Source organism: Centrocercus urophasianus, unplaced genomic scaffold, assembly GCF_019232065.1.
Source record: "Centrocercus urophasianus isolate 14NV4802_14NV808 unplaced genomic scaffold, USGS_Curo_1.0 seq_23, whole genome shotgun sequence".
NCBI classification, from domain to species: Eukaryota; Metazoa; Chordata; class Aves; order Galliformes; family Phasianidae; genus Centrocercus; species Centrocercus urophasianus.
In genome coordinates this window covers 13,849,903-13,870,112 of record NW_024884789.1, presented here as the reverse complement: position 1 = coordinate 13,870,112, position 20,210 = coordinate 13,849,903, and the positions used below count along the sequence as shown (strand labels likewise).

The 20,210-nt window shown below is 39.9% G+C and overlaps 1 protein-coding gene across 5 annotated transcripts in view; it reads right to left on the bottom strand.

The window, feature by feature from the left end:
• TJP1 (tight junction protein 1) overlaps positions 1 to 20,210 on the bottom strand; it is a 71,132-nt gene that overhangs the window by 38,352 nt on the left and 12,570 nt on the right. For all 5 annotated transcript variants that reach the window (XM_042823994.1, XM_042823990.1, XM_042823991.1 and 2 more), the window contains exons 2-4: positions 5,410 to 5,466; positions 1,096 to 1,220; positions 782 to 884 (exon numbers count right to left, since the gene is read on the bottom strand). In XM_042823994.1, the coding sequence (XP_042679928.1) occupies positions 782 to 884; positions 1,096 to 1,220; positions 5,410 to 5,466 (285 nt within the window). The remainder of the gene's footprint in view (positions 1 to 781; positions 885 to 1,095; positions 1,221 to 5,409; positions 5,467 to 20,210) is intronic.

Genomic DNA, 20,210 nt, shown 5'->3' with positions numbered 1-20,210 from the left:
TTTTTTTTCCTAAGCTTTAAATAATTGCTAAACCCACAAGTGTAAGACATGGCACAATTTTGTGCAATCTTGCTAAAGCACACTAGAGCACTTGAAATCTGCCAGCACTGAAGCTTTTCTACAAGTCCCTAAAGCCCATTTTCCTAAATTAAGAAGTCAAACGTGATTTCTACTTTTTCCATAATGTAAAAAAAAGTACTCAAACTTCTAGAGAAAAACAGTTTACTACCCTCTAGTGATCATCTGTTCTGTTTTGCTAAGTTCAAAAGCCAGCCAGGCACTTTGAATAAGCCTACAAAATTATAGGAATTAAGGTAATTATACTTTACTTTGGCACGGCATTTGCTGAGACTAAGAACTGCATTTGTGCACGAGTAGTAGGTAAGGATCTTTAGCATACAGTGAAAGACTTGATAAAAGAGCACTTGGTAAAGAAAATAAATATTAAACAAAGCCAAGAATTGAACTTTTGGCAACCTGAGGACAACTTTACTACAAAGAAAAAGAATCTTTACTATTTGTTGCCATGCTAACCAAACACCATTGTTTGGTTAGCAAACCAAATGATTGTTCATACTTTAAGAGAGAACATTTTGGGTGACTCATGTGATAACCATGTCATTATCATCCCTTAAACCTGAACCATCTTTCAGGTAGGTATTGCGCAAGTACTCCGCATCATGTATGTATCTGTATGTATATCAGCAGAAATTATGCCATTTCAATTCTGCTCTGTAACTTCTGAATTTAAGCATCCTTAAGTCTGTGGACATTCACTTACAATTTTGGCATTCTTCCCACTTTTCCTCAGCTGCTGAACAGCAAATGCATGCTCAACATTATCCATTGAAACTCCATTAACCATCGCAACACGGTCATTTTCTCTGAAAGAAAAAAAATATGAAAATGTGGATTTTAAATGCTTGATTAAGGAAAAAATAACAAGGGCTGAGCTTCCCTGAACAAATAGCACATAGTACAGACCTACTATATAAAGAGTTATTGATATCTTGAGAGCCAAACAATTAGGACGTTAAGCAACCACCAAAAACACAAATGCCCCAAATTAGAATGCAGCTGTATTTCGGCACTTACTGTAGCAGTCCTTCTGCTGGGCCTCCTTTCAGCACATCAGAAATAACTATTGAGGTCTCACCACTCTGAAAGTGAGGATTATCTCTTCCTCCAGATATTGCAATGCCAAATCCAAATCCAGGGGCCTGTAACACAACAAGAGAACCAATTTTACTTACTGTTACTCATATGGTAACAATTTACTGCGTAAAACATGGAGAGAAATACAGCTTTTTGGAAGAAGGATTAACAAACCATGCAATGCTATGCAAGCCACAAAGAAAGCTATTAAAAAATTAGAGTAAAAAATACACTTTTAAAATAAGGTTATTTAATAATTGTGTAGGGGCATACCTTACAGCTTTCTTTTTACACATACTTAACTTCCTTCAAGGAAGGCTGAACATCCTTTCAAACACATTCCAGCCAGAAGTCATGGCTGAGATTCAAGAATCGCTAAGTGAAACCCTGTGCCATGCAAGAGGGCAGGATAAAGGCTCATAATGATCACTTAGGACCAGAACTGCAGGTCAGGTTTTTAATTCAATTTTAAATAGTTCTCAAAGCAAACATATATGACAGCCTATAAAAACACGCAACAAGGAACTTTCCAAAACAGTAACATTTGCAAAGGAAACATTTCTCCCCTTCCTCATGCTACTGTTCCTTCTTCCAGTTTTCCAATACCATAAGAAATAGAACTCAGTTTGCACTGTACTTGGGCGGGAAGAGGGAGGCAGAAGAGAGATGAAGACATTTATATCAAACTTCATTTAAATGAAGGTCTGCCTTTCCCTAAACCATAAAGACACATACAAAAAAAAAAAAATATTTCTCCACTCATGAAAAGAAATACAATCATCACTTGAATTCAGAAACACAGAAACTCACTGTAAGCCTATCCTGTCACTTATCATTCTGTTTTTGTTAGAGGAGATCCGCAAACCAAACCAACAAAAGCAAAAGGACAAGTTTCATGCTTCACTGTTACAATGTCCTTCTCATCAAGCCTGAAACAATGCAGTCTCATATGCTGGAAGTAGTCAAAAAAAGGAGTACCACTCTGAGAAAAGCTGCCGAACAATATGAAAATGAAGGCTTAAGAAACAACCCACATTGGAAAGCACAAAAACTGAATTTTTTTTGAAAATGTACGAGCTCACATAAATAAAGCTTCCCATAACCTTTTGCCTACTGCTTCTCATTTTATCCCACTGCCTAACATCAACCTAGAGCGACAAACTGAACCGCACTCAGAGCTGTAAAACTGAACCTAGTTCTTAAAGAAAAATCTCCAAATTTGTGGAGGGAAATAACTGGATGATCAGTATGGGTTATAAGATACAAACATGCATCTTGCTTACGCTGCCTTTTATTTACTTGTAACACTTCACAAACTCCCATCAGATGACAGAACAGCAACACAAGGAAGGGCTGTGCTGCTCCGCTCCCACAATAAGGCTGCATGGGAGAAGCAGAAAGGAGCGTACACACGATTTTTATTTTACTGGGTTAAGAAACTCATCTAATACTTCAATACTTCAATTCCACTTCAAACATGAAGTGCATGGTCCTTCCTCAGAATCACAGTTAAGAATATAAAAATATAAATCTCTCAGTAAAAGAAACTGCAGCTACTGGAAAGCTTTAACTGAATCTGAGCCTGGCTCAGTCTCTTAAGAGCCATATAACAGCCCACAAAGTTACAAGTGTAGTAAAGAAATGGAAGGAAAAAAAAATCGCTTTTTAAGTTCAAGCTGCTTTTTCTCCCCCAACGAGGTTTGTAGTACATCTTTTGACAGTAGTGCTGGAATTCACTAAGTGCCATGTAGTCAGATCTCCTTTATGCTGTTATAGGCTCTGTAAGATATCTGAAACAGATGGATCAAGAGTAGTTTAAAATTAAACATCTCATGTCTGAACTGTGGCAAAGCACCTGAACTGACACACATATACTGCAACCACTAGGATTAAGAGCACTCTGTCCCTAATTTGTAATGACATCTCTTGAAAGCAAAGGTAATAGAAAAAACCCTGCAAGAGGAGGTGAGAAAAGGCTCATTCTTCAGCAAGAACTTCCTCCATAAAACACTCCCTTCTCCTTTCTAAGTCTCATCCTCCAAAGACTATCCAGCATCATAACCCCTTCTAAAAGGCCCATTACCAACCAAAACAACCCCCTCACAAAAAAAAAAAAAAAAGTATCCTTTCAAGGTATATAACACTTCTGAAATGCCTTTGGTTACTACTGAAATTGATTTTTGTGTTTACGTTTTGTCTACCCTTACAGAGCACAAGAAGAGTTAAAGGAATACAACTCCAATACAGACAGCAGCAATGGAGTTATACCAGAGAACAGTACAGGTTTAAAACAGAAATCTGTCAGAGCTGGAAATACCAACAGAACAAAAATGGCTCTTAGAACATGAAAATACAAAGTCAAGAACATTGTACGTAACTTCGCTAACACACACATACATATTGCTTAAGCCACTTGAATTTTCCTTCTGTTTTCAAAGCTGGCAATTATAGCAGAGGCCATCCCTTCTAGTAAGTTTTTATTTTAAAAAAGTTGAACAGTAGCTAATTGAATTGAAGAAGCAGCCACATTGCAGAGGCTTTCTTTGGGCACAGGCAAAAAGGCACCAAAGATCTGCTCACCACTGTGCTGACATCTCTGTATTTCTCTGCCTCTTCCAAGGGGACTTACCAAAGTTATATTCTCAATCAGGTTTTTCCATTGTCTACCTTCCATTTGTCTACCTTCAGTTCCAGGGCAAATACTGACCAAATGAACTACAAGGTAAAAGACCTTCGCAGGCACACCAAAAATAAAATTAATAACACCACAAAACAAACAAACAAAAAAGCACACAGGAAGCCAATACTGCGATGCTTAAGTTGGTGCTATTCTATAAGTTCAGAGGGTTAGTGCCAGTCCAATAGTTGCAGCCAGCTCACTGCCCTCAGCTAAGCCTAAATTAAAAAATCACACTGACTTTTCAGCATCTCTTTTAAAAGAAAGCAAGTTCAGCTCTTCAAATGCATTACATGGCAGATAATGGACTGTCTCCAGCCAGTTCCGTAGCTCAGCAGAGGGCAACAGATGAATTTGCACAGAAATACTCCACAACCACTCTAAAGTGTTGTTTTGAGACTATTCCAATTCTGCTAACTTCTGCATGTGAGAATGCAACAAATTTGGTAGCATTTCTTCTCTTACAACTAAGCAGAAATAACTTTATGTTCTTGATAACCTAGCATTATAAGAATGTCACAGGAAAGTCTGAAGTTTAGCAAATAAGCAAATACCCTGAAAAGCTCTTCATAGCCGAGAATAAATTCTAACTTTCTATTTGTTTAACATTTGCCAGATAAAACCTACCACAGCGTTGCATTATTCCTTTGTACACTGATTGAACTCACTTTCATGTTTCATTAAAGTTATCACTTAGATTAATCAGAATAAGATCTCTTTCCAGAAAAACCAAGCTACCATTAAATCTACCACCCAGTTTTGTACTGCTATAGGATTTTTCATTTCTAAATAGCACCAGCACTATTTTAACCAACAGTAAGATCAAAAAAAAAAAAAAAAAAAGTCACGTTTAAAAAGTTTCACAGTATGACTGCACAGCTTGCAGAAGAAAATAACAGGGGCAACTACTTTCAGAAGAAACAACATTTGTTAAAAAACTTTCTGGGCTGTAAAGCGTAGTAAACTTGAAGAGTCACCTAGAAAAGTAGTGCTGTGTGTTATCATTTTTACTTATTTACTAATTGCTCCTCTTGTATGGCTTTCTGATAGCTACACCAGAAACTGATTCACTTTAAGAGTAGTTCAAATAAGAAAAAAGTACAAAGGTAGAAATTGTCTCCATTCACTGATCCCTACTACACATTTTGTCTGAAGTGCATATTTCTATTATCTAATCACCATTTTCAACACTGATTTAAAAGAAATGTTAGTCAAATTAGACAGTTTTGAATACATTTAGTTGTATTCAACCACACTGCTTTAAGCCTTCGCAACTCAAAATGTAAAACAATCAGTATGGTTTCTGTACAGTCTTTAATGCACGAACCCTTTGGGTTCTAACTACTTTCGGTTATGTGCAGAAGCATTTCTAGGCAGGCTCATCTTAGAAATTTAAACTGAAACAAACAGATGAAATAGAACTACTATCACACAGCTTTTACAACACTTCTAAATTTAAACAAAGGGATAGGACAGTTTCCTTTTCTTTCACTTCCTGACATCTGGCTTTTTCCTATTGTTTTCAAAGCCTACCAGCATCCTGAGTTAGGCACACACAACCAATTGTATTAGCTCACCCTGTGAAGAGTCACCGTATGTTGTTCCCATATAGCTGTTTCTTCCATTGTTGCACTCTAAGGAGAGAGAGAAAACAAAGATCAGACTTCACCATACAGCATACAGTGAAAAGCTGTAATAACTGTATAGTATCACAAATAGGAATTTGCACTCAAAATGACCATTTTTATTCATATTGAACAGTAACAGAAGAGTTGGCTCACTTGTTAGATACTTCCCACCTTTATATGTCACATCTGAACTTCCTGTGCTCTTGGTCAAGGGGGGGGGGTGTGGATTCAGGAAGCAGAACTTAACAGACATGAAATTTCTGATCATTATATATATCACTAACTTTGGAACTTAGGAAGTTTAAAGGGAAGAACTACAAGAAACCTATAATGCAGTCTCTCTAGGTTGTTCCTTAAGCGCACAGTAAGGTCCAATGCCCACTTCAGTTTCCCACCAGGATCACAAGTATAACACATTAACTTTCACACTTGACACTTCATGAAGCCTTTTGCTTGTTCTATAGTTGTAGGCAGATCACCACCAACTCATCATGAGCTCCCAGCTCTGCAGATCACAGTACCCATGCAACTGTGTTATGCTTACAGGTCACTTAACAGACTGCAGTTCAGTGTACACTAATTTCTTCACTCAATGCCACAGTACCACAGAAATAAACGAGGTCTCAGAAAAGGAACAGGATTAAACAGTAACGTTATGGCAATGTTTACATACTTGTATTTCTGCCTACAAGAGCATTTTGTGGCATTCTGCCACAAAAAACATTTGGAAAAGGGAAAAATGGGCTGGGGGAGTTAAAAACGGAAGAGTCAAAGCCTTGAAAACGGGTAGAGAGGCAGCAGGAAATACATAGCAAGCAGCAACAACTCTCCTGCTGCCACATTCTCTGCCTTTCCATAGGCAGCATCCCATGTTTTGCTCCATATGCATCCTCTCACAAGTAAACAATCCAGTAACTAACTAAGGCACAGAATCACAGCAGAAACATCTCTGAAGCCAATCAGAAAGAAGCACATTTTTAAAAACTCAACCATCATTACAGTAACACAGTCATTACAACAAAAACATTCCCAATTTTCATCCAGTCGTATATAATTACAGAAAACTGCATCCGAAACATTTAGTCCCACTATGAATATCTATGAAAACTTAATCCACTTCTCTCACACCAGAATTTGCAACTACATTTAACAAGTGAGTTCTTCTCATGTTCCCGGAAAGCTTTAGGTCTTTTTCCTCTCTGCATTTTGTGCTCCAATTTCAACAGCTTGGATGTGTTACATTACAGCTTATTTCTCTTTCAGGGTTCACTTCTCCTAAAAGCGTTGGTGCAACTTAATTGGCAAACACCTCCTTCCATCGGTTCTCTCACTCAGCACAGGGTGCTCCTCTGCATTAGAAATCAATGCAACTGGAGCCCCAGATTAGATTCTTTCCTTCCAGTTAAGTATTTTAAAAACACATCTGATCAATTTTCGCACAGTAACAACTTCTACAAACAGTGCCATCTTTGAAACAAAATAGAATGTTCCACTTGCTACACGGTTAATGAATACTGATTTCCTTCCCCATTCGTGATGCTCTCATTCTGTCTTAGTTTTGGCAAGTGTTTCTCAGGCCAAACATCTCAACAAATGAAGAATTATCTCTGCACGTAAACTTCCAGGAGAAGTTTTTAAAAAACTCCAATTACGAAAAAGGTAAAACAGGAGTACAAGAACAGACTGCACAAGTTGCAATAGACATTTTAACCAAAATAGGCAGCCCTACCTGCATCAGGTTAGTCCAGTTAGCAGAGAAATGAACCCAAAAGCTCACTAACCACACCTGTCCCAGGCACGTCACACCCCTCGCCTTGCATTCGGAGCACCTGCCTACAGGTCAGTTTGAGCCACTGGGCTAAAAGGCAGCACAGCTCCAGGGCTGCCAGCTGCTGCTGCTTGTTTTTGGAGCAGGGCACCCGAAGGCACAGCTCAAACACACTGCCTGCTCCTGGATACGGCAGAGGCTGATAACAAGTTATCCAGCTAAGCACTGCTCATGCTGAAGCTGGGAGAACTGGTAATGCTGAAGTGGGAAAGATATGAGACCAGCTGGTAAATTTCCAGCAAATAAGAAAAATTAAACTGGTCTACTCAACGTGTTTCTGAGAACTAAGACAACATACCTCACAGCAAAACAAAGCAAACCCCCAAAACTTGCTTGCTACCACACAACTTAATCCACCTTTCTTTCTCAACACAGCCACAGTGCTCATTGGTCATTCACTGACTGAGCTACCATTGCTAACTTTTCTTCCCAATTGGTTTCCTTTCTGTAGCTCAATCTTTCCACTTCCATTCTGCTCCGTCTTTCACTTAAGTAATCTCTTCATCTACTGCTACTGCCTCCCCAGATTTTGCTACTACATTCATTTCAAGTTCACAAGAGTTGGAAACATCAAATATCCATTAGTCAGATAGCAAACCAAGTAATATGTTATTTTCATTCTTTCTGCATGCCCAAACAGTCCAATCCAGAGCAGTTAAAACAGTTCAAAGGCAGCCTGAGGTGAGTTGCTGGCTTTAACACAAACTGCGTGAGTTTGCTTCTTGTCTGTGAGGAACTGTCTTCACTCATAGATGACTGAAAAGTCTGATGAAGACTCACAGAGGCGCTCATCCCACCAGGCACTGACAGCTGAGGCACAAAAACTAGCTCTTGCTGCTCTCCATCAGCCAAGGTCTCCATTGAGATGCTGCTCTTCGACATGACCCACACTGTGGGTATGCTAATGCTGTATTCTGCAGGGAACATTTGAGTTTCACACCTCTTGTGAGGATTTAGGTAAATCCCAAGTGTGTAGAAAAAGCAGCTATTAATTAAGAGGTGGGGGCAGACAAGTTAAGTTAGCAGTGATGGCACCAGCCCTGCTGCATGCTGCTGCCAGCAAGACGATATTACCAATATTGATTTGGGGAAAACGAGGTGACTGAGCAGGAAAGCAAATACACACCACTAGAAACCAGGAATACGACAATGAGATGCAACAGTCTAGGGCTGGAGTAACTCAACAGAAACCATTAAGAATTTTCGTAATGCAAGAGGCCAAGTAAATCTGTAGACTCATGCTGTATCTATATTGGCTGTGGTTCTCTAAGAGAAACTGGAAGGAAAGGATAGTTATCACGACTTCAGTATTAAAAAGAATAGTTTACATTATACTTATGCTTTACTAAATCAAAATTTCCTTAAGCTCATTTGAATCACCTTTACGCAAACTGTTAGTAGAACCACCAGTTCTGTAGATGGCTCCTGAAACTGTCTTCTCAGTTTTCAAGAAGATATACATGAGACTGCAATTCATCAATATGCAAATAATTGAAGTTCTTGATCTTTGGTATTGCTCTGAGATATAAATTCATCTAACTATGCATCTTTTCATGAAGCTCCCTTTGTGGGCTTAGAGTCCTTCACAAGGTACAACTTTTTTGTACCCCTATCCACCACATTTCTTTGTTTCTTTTCTAAGGCTGGTGTTTTCCTCCCCCAACCTTCCCCTCCACCCCCACTTTGTCCCTCTGTGCTTTTTTTTTTTTTTAAATATGCTTTTGTCATACCACTCTTTTCTTTGTGCATTTCTGGGTACATGAATACACACACAATACAATTTTCCCAAATGAGTAATTCTGTACTTATGCACCAAGATTTTTCCTCCAAGCACCATCCAGGAACAAAAGCCTTGCTGACTGCCAGTGCTGCCATGCTTCTGGAACAGCACTGCTCCTTTGCCACTCCTGCAGTTGGGAAAGCTGCAGTCAGCAGCAGCACCAGGTCTACCTGCAGGCTGCAGAAGACAGTTCAAGTTCACATTTGGAAAGATGCAATTCAAGCTAGAGAAACCAGTATCTCATGCCTAAAAATAATGCAAGGTTCCTGTGGTGAAGTTTCTTCCACTGTAACGCTCACTTTTTCAGACTTCTGCACTTACACTGAAGTCAAAGCTGCCATCTGCTTTTGCAGTCAGAGCCAGAAGAAACTTTCCAAGCTTCTCTGCAAGTTTAAGGGAGCTTACAAGAGGAATCATCATTCTTACTTCATCTGAACTACGTTTGCAAGTGAAGTTAACTGTGTCAAGAAGGATGGATTAAGTTTAGTGATAATTTGCTCAATTATGAGCAAGTTTTGACACATTACGTGCAGAGCATCATCACTCCAACCTTACAGCATCACGCTGTAGCTTGTGTCTACCTTTACTTCCAATAAAAATTGACTTGCAAAAGCATTTCTAATTGTCCTAGAAGGGAAGGTCATAGTAACTTTGAGAAACTATTTCCTGATTTGAGATACTGGGGAGAAAAAAAAAAAAAAAAAAGAATGAAGTGCTGATGGACTGTATCAAATGATGGGGAGAAAAAAAAAAATAAAATAAAAAAAAAAATCAGTATTTCTATTTGGCTTCAAAAATTAATTCACAGAATTATTCTTTGGAGAAGTCAACTTCTGAAGTTCAACAGAATTCTATTGCTGAATTCTAGAGGTTAAATGCAGAATCAATCCATTTTGATTGACTGCACTTTAGGGAACAAGAAATGAAGTCTGTACCATAACAACTAGCATTTGGAGCTGTTGTAAGAATTTCTGCAGGTTTGAGTACTACTGGATTATATTTATCATTCAGTTAGAAAAAAAGAAAAGACCTAAAGGCAATAGCCCAAACAATGGCTTCCTGAGGAAGTCCACAGAAGGAAACCGTATCTTCCTCAGCCAGCTAGAGCAGAAAATGAAGAGGTCACTTCCCCCCAAACACACCATCTCTCGGCACACACTTGGAGCAGTGCACTGTTTCCAGCACCAACCAAGAGAACTTCCTGCAGACACTCACCTCTTTCCTTACTGCTTACTCTATAACCACCATATACTCCAGCAGCTTTGTTCCAACTGTCTTATGTGGATACCACAAAGGCCTCTGTTAATTAAAAATCCTTTTTCACTGCAACCAGTACAGAGAGGATAGAACCCTACTATCAGATTGATTTTATCAATTGAAAAATCTGAGCTTTTTCTTACATACTCTTCATGTAAGATACTCACCACCTCACATTCACTCTCCAAGCTACCCTAGAGCCACTGAACTCTAACTTGATACCTGAGTTATTTCAAGCACTGGGAGACAAGCTCTAGAGCTTGTGTACTCAGAGAAGAGGGTGCTCAGAGGCAGGACAGGCACAGCAAGCTGCACACTGCTGGAACTTGCTGTTTGCATCCAGAAGAAAGCAAGACTCCTTTCTCAGAATAGCCTCTCAGCCCAAACCTCACCCAGCTCTCTGCACAGCCACAGGTTTCCTTGGCTATTGTTGCTCATGGAGGCAACACTTAAATCAGCAGACTCTGGTTCCAAAAGTTTTCAGACATTCTAGAAACCCTCAAATGTCAAAAATATGCAGAAGCTGGGGGGAAAAATGCATTTGGGTAGCAGGAAAATTTTAGAAAATATTACAGAAAAAAATCAAAATTGGATTATAATCCAGTTATAGCGCAGTATTTATAGAAGTTTTTATGTCATAGGCTTGCTGAATGCTATTATTACAGAACAACACTCAGGAAACTTGTAGTAAGGCAAAACAAACCAGAACATAAAGACCCCAAAGATGCATCTCAGTCGTGGGTCAGGTTACTTCAGGTGCTGAAGAGCAGCACTCAAACACCCTGTTAACAGTATCTGCCATCAGCTAAGGAAAGCTTACTTGCTCCATGATCTCTAAGGCGTGGGAAAAATGCTTTAGAATTTGGGATCCTCATTTGTTTTGCTTCTTTCCATTTTGCTTTCCAGCTGGCAATGAAATCATGTACAATCACAAACTCCCAAGTGCTGGCAAGCAGCATTTCAAAGATCATGACTTCCAGGCTAGTACACTAGCAAAATGGAACCAAAAATCACAACAGAAGAGAAATACAAAATACAGCTCATTGCCTTGCCTTTGCGTTCAGAAGGAGTGATGGTGCCGCTGCCACAGGTAGGCTTTCTTTTTTTGTCTTTCTTTAATTTCTCCATTATACTGACTGAAGTCAGCATTATTAGGACAAAGATTAAAGAAAAACTAGGTTATAGCTTTCACATATTGCTGAAAGCATTCATTTTCTCTTTAGAGATCATCTTTAGTTCAGATGTGAATTTCTCCAGTTCAAAGATAAGATTCTCAAGAAACACCATCTAATGTTTTAACTCTTTGCATCTTCAGGTGCTGCCTGAAAAGCACCGTTTTAGCACCAAAAACTGCTTAAGCAGCACACTTTGCCCTGCAACTAGTTTCCATTCTCAGAAATAACACTACCCTCTGCTCCCTTGTTATGTTCCTGCATGCTACGTGGCCACATGTAGCTGATTCTACCCGAGTTGGCTCCTTATCAGTTTGTCTCATCATTATGTAAGAAAATTTAATCATACTTTTTTATTTAGGAAGTTTTATATAGGAAACTTGAGTCAACTTCATGCACCTGGATATCGCTTTTTAATTCAAAATGAAAAGATAAAGTGCATACAAGTGTGAGATATGGACATCAAAAGTTGCAAACGTAGCTGGAGATCAGAGCAGCAGTCAATGCTCAAGAATCTCACTGTAAGCAAGAAGGCTGTGACCTTGCTTCTCCTCCAGATCATTACTCAGTTACCACACACTGCACCAGGTAAACATCCACTTCAGCTGTTACACTCTGAAGATCTGTTAAATGAGAGCCTCTGGAGAGGCAACCATATCCCCCAAAGACACAGTAGTCCTTTTCCCAACATACTGCTCAAAGCTTTCTGGCATCACTCAGACCAAACATACATTTAAGAGGTTTGCATAATACTTCAACTTACAGATGCCATGCTATCTTCAGAAGTTGGACAACAACACACATGAAATGACACATGTTAATTTTTCTTTAAAGATGTACTAAGTTTCTTCCTCTCAACATCATCTATCACTATTACAAAGCTTTGAGTTAAGTGCCCTTCCCTATTTGTTACAACCAGGCATACAGATGTCTTCCAATTTTGGGGGTCAGTTAAGAAGATTCAATTTCAGCAGCCACACAGTTACTAAAGCATCTGCAGCACACACTGTAATTCTAAGCTTACATTATCTTTGCACATTCAAAGGAGGTAAATGAAGAGCCAAGCACACAGAAACACAGGACTTGAAAAAAGAGGAGACAGCAAGTAGTGTTAAATATTAGGGCAAGTTAAAGGTTGTTAGTGACTTTGTATAAAGGAGAGACAGTAGTAACAAACAGTTTGGTTTAAAAGGTACAAAACAGGGAGAAAAGCAGCTTTTTGTCCTTGACCTTTAAATTAAGGATGAGGAGAAAAAAGTATAAGAGATCAATGAGAGAGAAGGGATGAGAATGAGAGCAGCACAGCAACACCCTGCCTGGGCACACAGGTTCACATCAGCACAGCTTGCTCAGCTGTCAGCAAGGACAACCTAACTGCACTTTCTTATCAGCAAGCATGGAAAGTGCAGAACAACATTTTTTCTTGTGAAACAGGAGTATTCCCATCCTACTATAAAAGCTCATTTTGCATTACTTCATTGTAACACAAGTACTCCTTTCCCAGTTTTCCAAAACATGTTCCCTTCAAAAGGGGAAGAGTTACCTGGCTTAAGCAGACACAATCTAGAGCTCTTCAGTGATACCTCTCACCACTACTGCTGCTCTGTCTCTAGCCATACACACATCAATCCACTGGCTATAAAAAGGAGGTTTTCCAGAAAACACATCAACCATTACTGAAGAAAAAATATACATGCTGCAATTGTCCTTACATCTGATTACAAAACTAAAATACAGCAGTGATTTAACTCAAAAGCTGGTAGTGCTGCAAGTTCAGAAACATATAATGTAAAAAAGTCAAAGCAGCGTTGATGCACGCTACCAGTATTTAAATTCAGAGCAGAGTCCCTCCTACGTTTGCAGCTAGCCGTCATGCTGTGCTCGGTAGCCTGCAGACCTACAGATGAACTCCGGCCCCACAAGCAGCTTATTGCTGCAGCTTAAGTGCTTATCTTTTACCAGTCCTTTTTGTTTAGTGTCTGCAGAACAAATCAATTAAAGTTATCGGCTACTAACAAAGAGAAAAAATGGAAGTGACTGTACAAGTTCAGCTAGAGCATACCTGGGGGAAGGGGAAAATGGGTCCCATGTGAACCCGGTGAGTGGGCACCCAACGCCGCTGCAGAGCAAGGCACAGCAGCCACTGGGTTTAAGCAACCTGTCCCATCAGAACCAGCAGAATTGGAAGAACAGCACTCGTGGGCTGCTGTTTGCCAACACAAAGGGCTGGGAGCAGCAGCAGCAACCTCAGCTCAGCACTGCTCACATTTTCAGGGCAGGCTCTCCTCTGTTTGCAAAGCCAATTGAACCGAATCAAGGAGCCAAGGGGCTGAGTGCAGAAGGAGCAGGCAGGCAGAGAAACTAACAGAAGAGAAATGGAAACCTGTTCTGGTGGGTTGTCAACCACGAACACAGGAGCAGACATAGCACAGAACACACGTAGCAGTGTGCACCTGCAGTTATTGCCATAGCACCAGCTGCTTTACAAGGGGCATGTCATGCTTTGTAGGTAGTAAGAAAAGTACAGTACAGTTTCTTCACATCCAGTCCTTCCATGTTTATTGCACATTTGTTCCCAAACTTAAACATAACCATACACAGGGGTTTGAAAAATATGGGTGTTTCCCTTCAGAAAGATAAACAGGATTCATTGTTATCAAAGTTTCACAAACACGCTTTTATGGAAAATATACACATACATATTTTTCCACCTTCCAGTTTATTATCTACCCATAAAAAAAAAAAGTAAAATAATCATTGCTTCCATCTGTTCAGACATCACGGCCCCTAACAAGCACAAGAGAAAAATACCAGCAGCTCCACAAGCAAGGAAGAACCAGGAAAACATTTCCACATGTTTCTCTCCCTCCCCTTCCAGTGACATGCAACAGCAGCAGGAACACCCATGTCACCACAACCAAGCCAGAAACACCTTTCTAAGGTGATGAGAAGCTGTGGTAGGAATAAACAGCAGCAAAACCAATCCCACCAGGGAGCCAGGACCAAGCAAGAGGCAATGAATGCAGGCCTGAGCTACCGCCCAGTGCAAACAGCTGCCTGATTATAATCCTCCCCTGATTTTCTGCTGGCAGTGATCCCAGCCTTGCCTTTCCCTGTACCAGTGGCTTACAACCTTTTCCAATTTGCAGATCCACCCCTCCCAAAAAAAAAATTGGACGCAAATTGCCATATATTAAAACTTCAGATGAAAAGTAAAGCAAGCCTTTTCAACAGCAGCATGCTCTTGGATTTTTGGTTTTGGATTTCCTCTTTGCTGACTGCATCCATATCCCACCCTAACAATCCAGGGGCCGCCAGGAAGGCCAGGCCAAAGAACACCCCAGTCATTTCCTAACTCAACCAGCTTAGGAGAGACATTGGCTACAGTTTCTAGAAGAAAATAACAGCAATTTGTGGACAAGAGGCTTTACACAGGCTTCAAATTAAACTCTGAATGTATTCAGACATACATAACCATGGTGCCTTTTCCCATCCCACCCCACAGACTCACAGCCACTGTTTCCTTTTCAATTTGCACATCAAAGCAGAGGAAGGGAGCAGGGAATTAACTCTGCAGCATTCTTTGCTGACCTGGTCAGAACTGCCTTGCAGCACTCCGCCTTACACACTCAAGGCAAAACATCACACCTGATATCAGACAAAAACTCACTCACTCCATAAGTGCCGATGTTTGGTTGCCTGTCAGTTATTTTGACCACTGCAGTTCAATTAACACACCAAATTTTATGTAACACTTATCATACAAGTTCAGAAAGCTTTGTAAGTAAGGAAATAGCAGAAAATTTGCTACGACATACAGCTTGGAGGTCTTTGTGCTGCAGCTTAAACTTCATCTTCCTTTTCCCAAGCTGATCATTTAAGATGATAACAAATAGCAAAAACAACAACAAAAAAGATCCCAATCCACCGTTTAACTTGCTTTAAAATCTCACATGCTTTAAGCCTGGCATACTTAAAACCACCAGAAACCAAAAGCTAACCTCAAATTAAAATATCTTTGTGACCACTTTTAAGAGTTGATATAAATACAGAAGCAAAACAAACTGCTGTCTCCTCCCCACAGCTGCTTTGAACACACAGCAGTGTAACTTCTCTTCCCACAGTTTCTGCATCTGCACAGTAAATCAGACTATATAAAGAACACAGGATTATATTCTTCATCAAAACTGCATTGCGCCCCTTCATCACCACTCTGGAATGCACATTCCCAATTAGGCAATAAATTACATGGGCAAAATGATTAGGGCTACTTTAAAATATGTGCTGCGCTTCTTTCTGCCATAAGTGCATCTGTAACTACCAGGAACTGTATTTAAAAAATGAAGGGCTTCGGATTTGTGAGGTATCAAACAAGGATAAAATTCCCCCTTTCAGAAAGTTCAGTTTCCACTTCAACTTCAAAACCACAAGAATCAAAATTTCATCAGCATGACATTCTGGTTTGCAAACTGAAAAAGGATCAGGTTTATACAGCCTTCAGCTCACCCCTCCACATGCCAGCACTCCTTGCTCTTTGTGGCACAGAAAGCAGCTCCTCTCAACTTCCACATTGCAAACGCAGCATTTCTAAACCCTGCATTCTCAACTCAGCCCTGTAACTCTTGAGCTGTATATCACATCACTATCATAGGGCTAAATGGCTTGCACAACAACTTGCCACCCTCCTGCCCTCAGGTCTTCCTCACCAACAGCAGCCCGTGTCTTTGGTATCTGAAAGTCAAGGATCCAGGAAGTCATTTCTGTGACAGCACATCTTTTCTGAGCCTTCATAAATTAGCAACAGAGTTTGAGGACCGCTGCATGATTTTTGTTGTTATTAGAAGAACTTTGTTACAAGACAAAACAGAACAAGTATACTTCAAAGCTCTTCTCCTGTTCCACTTCTGCTTTACATCTTGCAGCTACACGGCAAGTAAACTGAAGACACATTTTAGCTGTCTAGCCGTGATTTCTAAAGAACTCTGTGTCAGAAATAGTGAACACATTATGTCTCCAGGAGCATATATCAGTTTGCATATACATAGCACAGTGCTGCCATTTTTTCTTAGAAGCAAACTTCTTAAATATTACAGGAAAATGTGCAAGATAAAGCAGTAAGCTTATTTCTCCTTGTGTACAGTACTTTTCAACACTTAACTGACATTTGTCTCGTGACAGAGGTAAGGATTTGGGTTGTTTTTTTGTCCCCTCACACCAAAATATTAGTCTACTTCAGCACAGGATAAAAATACGAGAACATAAGCAAATTTAGCTAAGCCATGACCAGTCCAAGAAAAGAAGCATCCAACATCATGAAAAGCAATACTCATAAATGCTTTGGCTTCCTCAGACTCATTTTCAGAATTATGAAGGAGGAAGAGGAGTTTGTACTCCCTACAGACTCTCAACAACCCCCCCCAAATTACTGAAGATTACAGAAACGAAAATAAAGCTGTGTAAATACAGGCATTACTTTAACATCCATCACAACTTCCAAAAAGGGAAATCTGGACATACCAGCATTCTAACAGATGAAGCCTTCTGTCAGCAGGTCAAACAGCAAATAAAGGGGTTTTTAGGAGAGTTCTTGTTACAATTTAACCATTGAAATGATCTCCTGGAGTAGTCATCTTAACACCTTTTATAAGCACACAGATGAAAAGAACTATTTACATTTAAATACTTCTATTTAAATCTGTGACTTTGCACAGGTAAGACTCATCAAGTGAGAAATCCCCCGCAGAAAATCACTACAGAGACATACCCACACAAGTAATAGTGGATATCACAGCTTCAACCTTACTCTGAAATAGTAATCAAACAGGCAATAAATAACAGAGGCAGATAAGCTTTGTATTTAAGAGGCACAGCAGCTTCTCACATGCCTTTCTCCCGCGGTAATCATCATTTCATAAAGAATACTCAGTTGCCAGACAGATGACAGCAAAGATGATGACAAGCATGCAGTGTATTTCAGAACAGGAACTTCACAAACAGACTGAAAATAAAAGTCTACACATACCTACTCAGACATGCTACCCGTCGAAACCACCTCTTGGCAAGCCCTTCCCATCTGTGCTTAATGGGCAGATGTTTATTTAGTTTACTCAGCACATTTTTCGAAGTGAAAAGGCATGAGTGACATTCTAGCTGTTTATCCAACCAACTGGAGAAGAAACTGGATAAGCTCTCAGTTAAAGCTGAAATGCCTGCATACGTTTGGCCAAATGCCTGTATAATTTCAGCCAATTACCTGTTTATCCTAGGTTACAGCCACAGTTCATTCAACCATTGCTCCAAAAGCTCTCAAGTTACACAACTGCAAGAAATAGAATGGGGAAGGAAGCAACTGAATCACCTAGAAACCTGCAAAATCAGCTAAATTTAAGGGAAAAAACCAACCACTAAACATTCTTCTTGGATGAGCAAGAAACCTTAAGAGATAGCTTCAGAACACCAGACAAGTCTGTTTGATGAGCCAATGTAATGGAAAATGATATCAGAGGCCACAGCTTGAAGAAAAAATAGTGAAGGATTTTGAAACTATTTGAGAAGTTGATGACTCTGAAAAAACTTCCATGATTTTTTTTTTCCCCCCATAGGAGAGGTTCTAAAGAAGAAAACGGCCACGCACCCAGGCAGTGTGATAACATTTCCCCTATATTAGGATAAAAGAACTTAAAAGACTAAACTGCGGGGGGGGAGAGGGGAGAAAGAGGGAAAAGAAGTTCAGTATCATTATGATTTACAAGTGTACCATTTGACTGTCATCAAGTGACAGTCCAACTTAGGTACAACCTTTCAGAGAAAGGTCTAAAATCTTAAATTCAATCACCCAAGTCAGGATAGAATCAGCTGGTCTAGCTCCTTCCTCCCACTGAAGGAAAACTGTCCTTCTGTGGCCCTCATCCAAGTTTTCTTTTTTAATTCTTATTTATTCTTACACACAGCTGGCTAGGAAAACTCTACCTCCTATTTATAACACCGAGGATTTTATTCCAAAATTCTTAAACCACTGATAGTACAGCAAAGTTAGCTTTTTCTTTGTCTGCACACTTGCAGACGAACGTTAGTAGGACAGCACACTGTTACACAGGCAGGCCATCCACCTTGTTATCTCCCATAACTCAAGAGCAGATAAATCAGAACATAACCAGAAAGGGAATTTTATAAAGCCCTGTTGTGTAACATCCCTTTTTAGCATCCTGGAAGCTGTGATCAGTGTCTTCAAGAAAATCTGAGTATGTGACTCGAAATCAGTAAAGAAACAGCTCATTTGAGAAATACTATTGTTTCAGTCCTGCCACTTCTTACAAACAATACAGGATTAGTCACTAAGCCAACACCTGTAGCTCTTGCTCAAGACATCAGAGCTATGCTGAGGTTAGAAAAACACAGTTGGAACTGAACTACTAGGAAAAGGAACTGATCTACAGGAAAAAACGGCTCATCAAACAATCTTCAGACACAAAATGAACACAATGGTGGTTGTACAAAACAGGAGTTAACTGCCATAACAGCTGACCAGCGTAACAAGAAGTCCTACATTTCTCAGGACATTCCAGGCAGCCATTCAGCTCCCTAAAACCCAGAAAAAAAAACAAGTGATCAGCCTTTTGCTGAGTTAATAAGATGAAGTGGCTCACCATGTAGCCAGACAAGTATGATTCAGAGCATGAGGCAGTAGACTGCTTAGATACAGGGAAGGAAGCATTGTTCCACTACCATGAAGTTACATCAGCCAACCTTTTGTAGAGCCACATCACTTACAGAGACTGCTCTAAAAGGACTTCCTTTTTGTTACAATACTCAAATGGAAACGATTTAAAAAATATTTGTTCATATTACCTCTTATTCCCCTACCTATTTTTAAAGCATTTAGAAAACAGAAGTTGCATTGAGGCCCCACCCTGAATTTCTTAACACAGTGAAGAACCACAGCAATTATTATACTGCAGTCTTCCTGCTAACACGCTGTAAAACACCAGAAGTGGGACAAATAAGAGCAAAATAACATTGATTACCTGTCTTCTGAAGCCTTACTACTGAGAACAGTCCGCAAGCCAGGGGTGAGCAATTACCACCCTGCAGCCAAGTCCCAGGTTGTGATCAAGTCAAGGACAAGTGCCATCACTTCCTCTCAACTGAGGTAATTCACTTCTACACCAATGTATGTAACATGCTGACATTCTGCAACAGATTTCAGTTAAACTTGTGGTACACAGACTTAACAAGTTTCAAATCCAGAGCCAATGTCACACAACCTTCAGAAGACAAAAAACACCCCTACAAAAAAATCCCTGGAGAAATGGATGTTTCAGCCTACCTTACTGATGTGTTAATGAGCATCAGAGGCAGGGAAAGAGCCACAGGGAGGCCAGAAGCCTAAGCCCAAGTTAGGTTACAAGTCCAAAAGCTCTGCATGCAGGCTAAAGCCCCAGTGAGGCTTTAGCTCAGACTAGCCTTGGCTTTATTGTCTTCGTAATCAGCACTCTGAAGGAGTGCATGTACTTGCATGTACGTTATAGTATATCCTTTTTTGGCACTTGTGCTGCTCTGTCCAACTCCTTCAGTCAGCTGGCTCATCTTAATAAACTGAGAAGGGAAATAAATAGGAAAGAAGAGCACAAAAAAAATAACTTTTTAAATAATTGTAGTGACATGAAGTAAAACGTTCGGAAGTCAGCCAAGGATGGGAGGTGAGGAAGATCAT